We start from the raw sequence: 11,451 nt of genomic DNA, 5'->3' as shown, positions 1-11,451 counted from the left end.
TGCATCCCTTTTTCGAGGTACATATAGATGGAAAGTTTGTCAAGTATTAATGGAGTATGGCTTTCAGGGTTCATTGATTTATTATGTGCATTTCAAACATCCACAGTACAAAAAGGTTCCTTCATCAATTCTAGATTCAATTGAATAGTAAGATTTCCAAAAATTTAAGAATATACAATACATGCATATAAAGCAGTTTACAGTTCAACGGTATAGAATACAGTTACGTTTCTAAAAGATACAGCAAAAAAAAAAAGGGGTATTAGCGATAATATACATAATTTATCACCATCTTAAAAATGGCTTCGTACACCCCCTTTACCCCTATTTTAAGTGGTAAACCACAGGATCACCTTGATACAAAAATCCACACACTTGGGTCATGTGTGATCACGGCATTAACACCAAGCCATTCCTGGACCCTGGTGCTCTATCCAAGCCACCCAGCGTTGACACCTGCCAACCAAGTCCGAACTGCGGGTTGGCCGTCCCGGCACCTGGGTTTGATGCTCCAGGGGAGAAGTGTTTTCATCGGTAGAACATCGGAAATGTGGATTCTGTCTTCTCAGTAGCTCTGGATGTCAGACATGGTCGGGGCCGGCTTGCCCATTGAGGCGTTCTTGCGGGTGACGGTGGTGCAGCGGGTCAGGATCTCTTCGGCACGGGGCCTGGGAGGCACCTTGGGTGTGGTAGGCCCCTTGAAGAGGTTGGGGTCGGACACGCTGGGAGTCATCTTGCCAGTGTTGGGGCTGAGGCGGTTGGACGACATGGTGGGGGGCTGCGGCGTCCGGCTCAGCCGCAGCTGCTGCTCGTTCAGGCTTTGGCCCAGGTTGAGGGTGGGGCTGCCGTTGGAGGATCTGTCGCTGAAGCTGAAGTCACTGCTGTCGCTCGCAAAGCTGCCGATGCTCTCCTGGCTCTCCAGTGTGTGGCTCCTGTAGCGGTGGTCGTCCTCTGAGTCCACCCTTATCACGGGCAAGGGAGCCGCGGTGGGGGAGGAGGCGTTCCCCATGTAGGGCTTGGGTGGCAGAGAGGGAGCGGCCACACGACCCGGGGTGTCTTGAAGCTCCATAGAGTTGGAACGGTGGTCGTCTCCGAGGCGCTGCTTGATGGCCGTGGAGGGGAGCTGGAGGATGTCGCCCTGGGAGTGGCTGCGTTCCTTGGGGTTGTCGCCTCCCAGGCTGGGGGCTTGCAGCTGGGACAGTGGTACGACGTCGCCCTGGGAGTGGCTGCGTTTGCTGAGGTTGTAGCCGTCCAGGCTGGGGGCTTGGAGCTGGGACAGGTTGACATTGGAGCCGCGCAGGTCCTGCTGGAGGGCAACCATGCGGTTGCGGGGGTTGTTGTGGGGTTGCAGGTAGAGGGTGGGGACGTAGCCCACCTTGCCACCGGATCTGTTCAGGAGAAGGGCAGATGGTTCATTTTCACAATTACAGCGTTCAAATAATAATCACCAATAAACGTATGAATAACCAAATACGAATAACCCCTCTTCCCCAGTGTTGAGGAACTGTGCCTGCCCACCTGACGAGCCACCAGCCGTTGTCAGACTTCTGAAGAACCTCCACCACAGATCCAATGTTCACAGACACCTCGTCTCTATTGGCGGCCTTGTAGTTCTTCACTGAAGTGTACAGTGCACCTGGGGGTGGGCATGGAGAGTCGATATCTCATTCATGACGCTGTTAAGGCAGAACTAATGCATAAGATATCCACTTTGTTGTGTGTAAGCAATGGGAATTGCCATAGCAACGCACCTATCCCAGTCGTGTCATCCTCATCGTCTTCTCCGTCCTCTAACTTTTCCAGGTACGGTGCGGGGAACCAGGCCAAACGCTTATCTTCGTTTTCAACCAACCACCATCCTGAACACACACGGTAGCTGATTAAATGATCAGGATCCTATATTTTGGTCTTATACCTCTACATGTGTATGGTTTGGTGCTTGAGTGTTATATAGTATCTCAGATTACAAAACATTTGTGTGTGCACCGTTTCTCTCTCACCTGCTTTATCTTTGATGAGCACTTCCACTTTTTCATCAACGGCTACTTTAAAGGGCTTGTTCTTCGTGTCTTTGGTCTCATACGACGCAACGCAGCGGTAGGTCTCCGTGACGAATGGCTGCGTCACGTTGCCAACGCTGTGTTCCCTGCCCTGGTTTCTCTCGCCGATCCCCTCCTCCGAAGGCATGACCATAATGCTTTTAAATGAAAGCCATTGACACATGTTACATTAGATGCAGTAAAACGTACGAATACAATATATTCGCCTTACAAAATATAGTTTGTAATGTTGTAAAAGACTAATCCATTAACGAGATAGAAATCCGTAATTCAAAATAACGGTTGACTCTTGCTTAGGCCTACCTGTTACTAGCGTACTCCGGCTCAAGGTCCTGGGCGGTGGGGTGGAAGAACTTTATGAGGTCCAAGGATTGGGTTACCCGCGGGTCGCAACTCAGAAGTTCTTCGCAGTACTTTTCAAGGGACTTGAGGCGGAGGACTGATCTGCTGGCGCCCTTTTTCTGACCGCCACCACGTTTATTGTGGTCTGCATGGTGGCAACAGGGCAGGGAGGGAGACAATTAATTTATTAGATATCGCAGCATAGGGTCGCGCATTTCCAAATTAATGCAAAAACGAAACAAAAAATACGACGAGCATTGACTGTCGGGTATCGACCTTTAAATTTAGGGATGATTCTTGAGGACTTCTTCAACGCATTTGACGGGAACGCTTTCTTCATTTGTTTCTGTTGAGCAATGGTGACCATGAGACGTAAAGATTTAAGAATATATGTGACTGACAACCAATGAATAGTTGCTGTAGCCTACAATGGAGTTCTTTAGGCCTACTTACATGCATTTTCTTGAAATCCAGAAAGCCTCGGTAAACAACAATTTCGTTCTGGTCTGACCAAAGCACCGACGTGATGTAGTTCTGTGTAAAAAAAAAAATACAATGTAGCCTACATTTAACATGCCGTGTATTTAAATAATAATACAAAATAAATCAATATCATCTGTAGGCTACAGAGACTCAGAAATCCTTACTTTGCCATTCTCGTTGTGCATTACTCCAATGAGTCGCACGCTGATGGGATATCGTTGCTCGTCCATTTAAAAAAAACAACAACGTTAGTTTAGGCGTTAATGATCCGATCTGTTCATCTCGGCTTGCAGCAGGTGGTTGTCTGAAGTCGGAGCACGGGAGTTTATATAGGCTAGTCTAAACGTGTGATGTGATGTGCAGGAGGTGTGGCAGTCGGAAATTGGGACATCCTGGAAAAGAAAACACGTGTAGCCTATGTGTGTGTGGCTGTGCGTGCTTGTTCGTTTGTACAAGGTGATTAAAGAGACTACAACTAAACTCCAGTGTTTCCCATACATAGACCATTGTGTGGCGCGGCGCCACAGAATCAACACCGAGCGCCACGAATTGATTGTCTTTTCTTTTTTTTTTTATGATTTTTTTTTTCTTTTTTTTATAACGATTTGGAAATCTAAAAATCGTTCCGTCCATTCATCTCCGCATAGCACTCGCTCTCCCTGTCATTCTCGTACACACACACACACACACACTCACACACACACACACACACACACACACACACACACACACACACACACACACACACACACACACACACACACACACACACACACACACACACACACACACACACACACACACACACACACACACACACACACACACACACACACACACACACAGAGCGACGATGCTAACACATGAACCCACTGACGTCACCCGTCGCTTAGCAACCAGACACGCTGGGGTTGATAAGTTACCGGACTACTGTAACAACTACGGAGTGATAACAAAGACGTGAATCAGGCAATAAATCCAATTTCCTTGACAGCGGTAAAGTTCGGTGTGCATTAAAGTACAGACGGAGTGGACCAATCGCGAACTACTGCAGCTGCTCCAAGTTAAACCCCAAACTAAACTAAGTGTTTATAGCGGACTACACCACCTATTCTATTCCGCATAGAATTCTATTCTGAACTGATTGAGGCGTATATATATGATACTTTTCTATTACAATTGAGACAAATTTTTTGTTAACTCAGAAAAGGTAATATTAGCTTTATGAACTCAACGTTATTGATATTGAACATCCCGCACCCGTCATCATAGACAACGTCGTTGGTAACGCAGCGAACACTGCGATTAAGATGAAATGCGGTTAAGATAGGCCTATACGGTGCCCATATCAAAAAGAATAGAAAACATTTATTACATTCTATTCTTAATATTATTTTATTCTGACTGAATGTTTGTTGCTTTAATCCAGATGAGTATTGAAAACTTTTTTCTGCACCAAAAAAGGCCTCGTCCAGACGACGCGGAGCAGCTTGAGGAGGTAGTTAGCTTAGTCTGAAATTAAGTTGAACAGTCAAATGGCTGTTAGTAAATGTTTATTAAATATATAATAAATTTATTTCGAATGTTCCTCAGCATCAAACAGTGCTGAACAACCCAGTGCTTCTCAGGGGCCGGGCTGTTCAGGAGAGATACTGATTAATACAGGCATATTAATCATATTAATACAGAGGACAGCAGACAAAATGTTGCTGAAACAACAGGTGAGGTGGAAACAGATTAGTGAAGAGTTTAACTTAAAAAAAATAAGAGTAGGGAAAGTAATTTTGATCCTTCTGTTCCTGGTGGAGAAAATGTGCTGATCTGTTCATTGTAGGTCATCCAACCCTACATTACGGGCCTGGAGACAGAACTGAAAAGGAGGTTCCAGGAGCTGGACATCCTAGGAACCTTCCATGTCCTTAGACCTCAGTCGGCTCCCCTCCCTGACAATACGTGCATTGCATTCATTATTTTAGTTAGTTGCCTTGTTGTACCTAGTAGTATATTGTTACTATTTATTTTAATTTTCCCAAAAAGTTAAATATTGGTTCAGGTAGCTCTTGAGTTTATTTGTACTTGAAATAAAGACCTCCAGCTTTAGTTGTCTGTTGCAATTCATTCCTTGAATGTCACAGAATCAAAAGTTCAGGTAAAAACTAAACTGGTGCGCTAACGCCACGTCGCTGTGCCGTGCCACCGTGCTGCTGCGCCGTGCCGGGCCACCGTGCTGCTGCTGCGCCCCCACCCCCCCCCCCCCCCCCCCCCCCCCCCCCCCCCCCCCCCCGCGCACCACACATTGGTCCTTGGTCTGTGGGAAACACTGAACTCTCAACAAAATCGTTCAATTAGAACACACCTCACTTTACCCAAAACAAAAGTTGAAACATAGCCACATATCGAAACTATCTTATGTGATATTCTTTCAGATTTGTCATTTTGTATTGCATCAACGAGGTTAAATACCCAAGAATTAGCCCAACAAATGTTTCCCGACTTGGTTTCTTGCTCCGATGTATCAGTCAAATGCATCTCCAACTCCGGGTGCTGATATCCCATTCAACTGTTTATTAGGCCTACTCGTACTAGGTTGTTACCAATGTCTTTCTAGGGTAAAGACGTGAGAGTGTGCACGCATGTTTTATCAGTCGTGTGTCTGTTGACATTTTGTTGAATGACAGGTCTTCTTCACTTTAGGTTAGGAGAGCTACCATGTCTATGTATCGTTTTTAGGACTCTATTGGGGGCCAAAAGGATGACATTGCATTATTTTTTTACCCATCTGAAAACCTTCCACAGGGTATGGCTACTAGAAAATGAAGAGGAATAAGCGTGTAGCTCTCTTCGATTAACCATTCGAGCTCCAACTCGGCATCCGAGATGCGTCGGTCAACTATGGGTGCGTGTATACTGCCATCTAGTGGTGGGGTCCGATGTTTCGGTTACACATTGGATGCACGTAATAAAGAGCACTATGGAAAGAATATGGTGATTCTCGGCTGTGCATTGAAGTAACACAATAAATCGACTCACAGGTTCTGATTATATTTTCTTTTTCCAGAACCTTCCAGTTTCCCTTGCATTCAATTGCATGACCAAGATTTGAAATATAACAATATTGCCTCAATATATGATCCATCGAAGTAGCGTGGTCTCAGACGGTGGCAAGGAGTGAGCTGTGGTTTGGAGCAGAGCTGAAGTGCAACATGAACTTTGCTTACATTGTGTACATTAATATGTTCCTCATCACAGCGTCCCGTCCTATCACAGGAATCTAGAATCAATATGTTTGGGGTTTGTTCAGAATATTGTGTTCCTATAACATATTCATGTATTACTACTGTAGTAGTGTTGTTAAACATGACTGACCTGGGCCCTGTACCACGAAGCTCGCTTAGAGGGTTAGCATATGGCGACACATTAGTGCCATAATTCACTAATGTGATAAAAGATGCATTCGGGCGTATTATATTATTCCCCACGCGTAGATATTAACTGCGAGCGCGCAAATGATCTCTGCGCGCGCGCAAATTACCTCTGCGCGCGCGCAAATTACCTCTGCGCGCGCGCAAATTACCTCTGCGCGCGCAAAACTATGGCAAGCCGAGTGTGCCACAATTCGACTTCAATTAAACGCGTTCTGAAACGCCAGCACGCGTGCCCAGAACGCGTTTTGGTTTTCCAGAACGCGTTCCGGCGTTTCAGCGCGCGCGCCCAGAACGCGTTCCGGCGTTTCAGCGCGCGCGCCCAGAACGCGTTCTGGCATTTCAGCGTGCGCGCCAAGAACGCGTTCCGGCATTTCTGCGCGCGCGCTCAGAACGCATATTAGCATATTAACAGCACGCGTGCTGTTTTTTAATTATGTTATCATAGTTGCCACGGCACTTACCATACACAATGTTCGGTCAAGTAGCTTAGATAGTGTATAGTCAAAGTGTATGTACTTGTAGTGTTCACCACCTCCACATTAACCACCTAATTTGAAACATCTTAACATCTTTCGACTTTAAGAACGACACAACAGAAAAGATTCGCGAAAGAAGAGCTCTGGTCTCGACTGATGTTGTCTGTGTGTTTGCCCTAGCATATGATCAGGTGAAAACGGCTCAAATCTATTGGCTGAGAAAATTGAGGGGAGGAGCGCATTAGCATATTAACAGCACGCGTGCTGTTAATATGCGTTCTGAGCGCGCGCGCAGAAATGCCGGAACGCGTTCTGGGCGCGCGCGCTGAAACGCCGGAACGCGTTCTGGGCGCGCGCGCTGAAACGCCGGAACGCGTTCTGGAAAACCAAAACGTATGGCAAGCCATCCCCGCCAGAAAACGGCATCATTTAGACGCGTATCACCTTCATTACGCCGTAAAAAACGCCGTAAAATGTAGAAAAACGCCGTAAAATACGCCGTCATGCGCAAAAAAGCGCCGCTTTTTACGCCGCAATTGAGCCGTTCAAGAGCGCGCGTAAAAAGCGCCGTTTTGAACATCAAACCGCGCGTAAAATACGGCGCTTTTATGCACATCACAACGCCGTAAAATACGGCGTTTCTCTAGTATGCTAATAATCTCCGCCCTTCTTTTCTCTCAGTCTCAGCCAAGGCATTTGAAGTTTTTGCGCCCAATCGCTGAACAAGACAAGCAGACCAAATCAGTTCAACACAGATCTCCTCTCATTTGGCGTTAGTTGTAGCGTCATATTCATATAGATATATATATTAGTAAATGCAGTTTCAACGTTGTGATAACCGTGGTCCAATCGAGACGCTTGCCATGTAGGGAAGAGGTTGTCGGATCGAATCTATATATTGTCAGATTTGTGCTTTTGTCAGATGGTCACGCTTTTATGATCGCATTCGCAATGCTTTTTAGTCCGCAAGCCAGACCTCCTGTGTTATAAGTTCCAAATTCAGTGCCTTTTTAGTCAGCCAGCCAGATCATCTAGGTGTCTTGTTACACGCTTTATAAGTTAATTATATTTAAATTATTACAGCCATGGAGCCTTTATTTTCGCGGAGTTATCGTAACATCCTCTCTTGTTCAATCGATATAAATACACAGTGGAAAGGAGTGAGAGGGAGCCATAGAGAGAGACGAACTGGGGAGCCATGCTCTAACAACGTTCAGAGGCTTGTAACAGTCTACTGAGTCTGACACGGTGCTTAAATGGGCTCTGGAGACGCAGGAATGTTGTTGGATTCAACTATTTGTGCATGGAAGCAAAAAAAATATCTCCCCATCAAGGCCAACAGCAGAGTAGCCGAAAAGAATAAACTGATATGAATGCTTCAAATATTAAAACCCGATTGATTAGGCCTATGCCGACATAATATCAGTCCTAATCCTGAACGCACCGTGCGTACATTTTTCACGGCATTTTCCCCCAGACAGACAGACAGACAGACAGACAGACAGACACTTTATTTACCCCAAACTAACTTTCATAATCCAGCAGGTTACACAATACAAATAACTCTTACACAAATACAGACAGCCTATACAGTAGGCTAATACAGCGCCCACCTCAGCAAAAGGTAAAATGTAAAAAGAAGATATAAGCTACATTTAAAATACAGATGCTGTAGCCTACATAAAAATACAGATGCCACATGAAATATGAAAATAGGATGCACTGTATAAATATGCAAAACTAGGATATAACTAGGCTATAATGAGAATACTTGGTTAACTTACAATGACTGACTTACAATGACTATCCTCCTAAATTAAATTAGTTAGATGGAAAGATTTTTGTCTATGGAATGATCCTGTCACTTTACTGCCACACATTGTGTGTGTCAGTAAAGTGATGAGGTAGGAGAATCCGTGTATGGTTCGTTCTTTGAATATTCCGATTTATAACAAAATCAGAAAAAACTAATAACAGGATTGTTTTTTGGTTTTTCAGATTTGGTTTTGAAACTGAAAAAGGGCAAAAGGAATAAACAAATAAACGGCATTTGATTTTGTGTGTTGGGTTTTAAAACCCGAAACAGAAAAACAAATAGGGCCTACAAAAATAGATACATTTATATAGGCTACACCAGAAGGCAGAACGCAGCGAAGAAAAAAGAGCCAACCACCTAAACCAGCAATAGACTGTCTAATTATATTTAGCCTTAGTTATGGCCGCACTTGAACCTTATGGTGATTTTATTCCTGAACTATTTGACACTGGAAAGACACGATGCGATCAGTACCGCTCTAAAGCATTCTGGTGCCCCGAAGTACTCCGTTATGATGGTGAGGAGGTTCTGTGTGGAGCACAACCTTCGAAGAAGAAATCTAGTTTCGCCGGCTCCCATGGGAAACAATAAAGCTGCCCATTGTAGAATGCGAGAGACTCGATGGAACGTTTGAAACGTCTTTATATGTATTATTATTATTTATTTTTTAACAACCTCTTGCCTACAGAGCAAGCGTCTCTATCGATTGGGCCACGGCCACGGTGACCACACTGTAGGAACTGGATTTACTAATATATATCGATATGACGCTACAACTAACAACAAATGAGAGGAGAACTCCTCAAAGCAGATCTGTGCTAAACTGATTTGGTCTGCTTGTCTTGTTCAGCGATTGGGCGCAAACACTTCAAATGCATTGGCTGAGAGAAAAGAAGGGCGTAGGTTATTAGCATACTATAGAAACGCCGTATTTTACGGCGTTGTGATGTGCACAAAAGCGCCGTATTTTACGCGCGTTTTGATGTTCAAAACGGCGCTTTTTACGCGCGCTCTTGAAAGGCTCATTTGCGGGCATAAAAAGCGGCGCTTTTTTGCGCATGACGGCGTAAAATACGCCGTTTTTCTGCATTTTACGGCGTATTTTACGGCGTAATGAAGGTGATACGCGTCTAAATGATGCCGCTTTCTGGCGGGGATGGCTTGCCATACAAAACTATGGCAAGCCGAGTGTGCCACAATTCGACTTCAATTAAACGCGTTCTGAAACGCCAGCACGCGTGCCCAGAACGCGTTTTGGTTTTCCAGAACGCGTTCCGGCGTTTCAGCGCGCGCGCCCAGAACGCGTTCCGGCGTTTCAGCGCGCGCGCCCAGCGTTTCAGCGCGCGCGCCCAGAACGCGTTCTGGCATTTCAGCGCGCGCGCCAAGAACGCATTCCGGCATTTCCGCGCGCGCGCTCAGAACGCATATTAGCATATTAACAGCACGCGTGCTGTTAATATGCTAATGCGCTCCTCCCCTCAATTTTCTCAGCCAATAGATTTGAGCCGTTTTCCCCTAATCATATGCTAGGGCAAACACACAGACAACATCAGTCGAGACCAGTGGGGTGTTCCACAAAGCCGGTTTTATCACATAACCGGGTAAGTTAACCCAGGGTTTGCTGTAACCCTAGGTTTTCCGTTCCAAAAGGATCACGGTATGTTAGTTGCTATAGCAACATATGCTCTGAATCAAACCTGGTCGGACCAGGTTTTGCGCAGGTTAAGTTTGAAACATAACCCGGTTTTGGGTATTTCAACCGGCGTTCACCGCAGATTTCATGTGTTCACAATGGCATGCCCTTTTGATGAGTGAACTGCTGATATCAGAGCGCAAATTATACGTGCAATCCACCGGGAGCGATTGATAAGACCACGGCTCGACATCTTGGCATATTGGATGACTTTTTGCTGGAGTGGAGAGATATAGATTCTCGCGCAAATCTTTAATATATTTAAATAGCCTTGCATAGCCAACACTACCAATCGAGGACCTGGCCTCAGTTCACTCCAGACTATTTGCGTAGCCCTCCGTTTTTTTCAAATGGTAGTTTTATCTAGGCTATAATGCTGGAGATGCTGAGCACATCACAGTCGTTTCAGATGACCCATCCAAGATTTGTATCGGCCTCCTATCATACAAAGAGCAATATTGTCTGAGTACTATGCCGAGAGGCATTTACAACATAAAGTATAAAATAGTCCTAACGGACTTGCATCCACTGGAGAATGTTCGATCGTAGCCGGCGGCTTCATTACAAGCACTGATCCATCTTGATCTGTGAAGTTGATGAATTGTCACTTTTAGGTTTTCTACCCAGTTACCAAAAAAAGAAACATTTGGAATAGGCCTAGTATGCGCTGTGGCAAGCACACGGTTTGCATGTGTTACTTCGAAGGCAAAAAAAATCTAAAATACAAGAAAACACAAAAACCTACATTCAACCAGTGTGTATGGCCCATGACTCTCTGAGGTGGTAGGTACCTCCAGGTAGGCTACCCCCTCCATGCCAGGGCGCCCTGAATTTATGTTTATTAACAGCTCCTCCACCGGGGTCAAGACAATTTGAGGGCCAGATCCAGTCTGCCGACTGTCGGCCTTTTCACGATTGGCTTAAAAAAATGGCTTATTTAAACTTATACCAATACGATGGTGGGAAAAGCTTACCAGTTTGTATGTTTTTTATACTTCATTTTTATACTTGATCCTCTGACCGCTTGGAAGCAATCGGAGTACATGTTGTTTTAGAAGAAAGGGGTTATGTGGTAGGATCTTTAAGAATGCTTAACTGGGATATTTATATATTCATGGCTCAAATATTAAGGATCATGCTTTTGACGTGTAACTAA

General features: G+C 45.1%; 1 protein-coding gene and 1 long non-coding RNA gene across 2 annotated transcripts; one reads left to right on the top strand and one right to left on the bottom strand.

Moving 5' to 3' along the window:
* Window positions 1-61: 61 nt before the first annotated feature.
* Window positions 62-3,224, bottom strand: LOC132449939 (NADPH oxidase organizer 1-like). Its single transcript, XM_060041842.1, has 8 exons — window positions 3,050-3,224; window positions 2,856-2,936; window positions 2,679-2,748; window positions 2,364-2,547; window positions 2,001-2,197; window positions 1,752-1,859; window positions 1,519-1,636; window positions 62-1,388 (listed from the first exon to the last, which is right to left on the bottom strand). The coding sequence occupies exons 1-8, from the start codon at window positions 3,113-3,115 to the stop codon at window positions 566-568; spliced, it is 1,647 nt and encodes a 548-aa protein (XP_059897825.1). The 5' UTR covers window positions 3,116-3,224; the 3' UTR covers window positions 62-565.
* A 5,370-nt stretch (window positions 3,225-8,594) lies between these two features.
* Window positions 8,595-8,845, top strand: LOC132474048 (uncharacterized). The gene is made up of 2 exons (XR_009529557.1): window positions 8,595-8,709; window positions 8,764-8,845. It is a non-coding gene; the product is annotated as an uncharacterized LOC132474048 (long non-coding RNA).
* Window positions 8,846-11,451: the final 2,606 nt, after the last annotated feature.

The sequence above is a fragment of the Gadus macrocephalus genome, chromosome 2 (assembly GCF_031168955.1).
Source record: "Gadus macrocephalus chromosome 2, ASM3116895v1".
NCBI lineage: Eukaryota > Metazoa > Chordata > Actinopteri > Gadiformes > Gadidae > Gadus > Gadus macrocephalus.
Note: the sequence above shows the minus strand (reverse complement) of the source record. Positions and strands in the feature narration are given on the sequence as shown.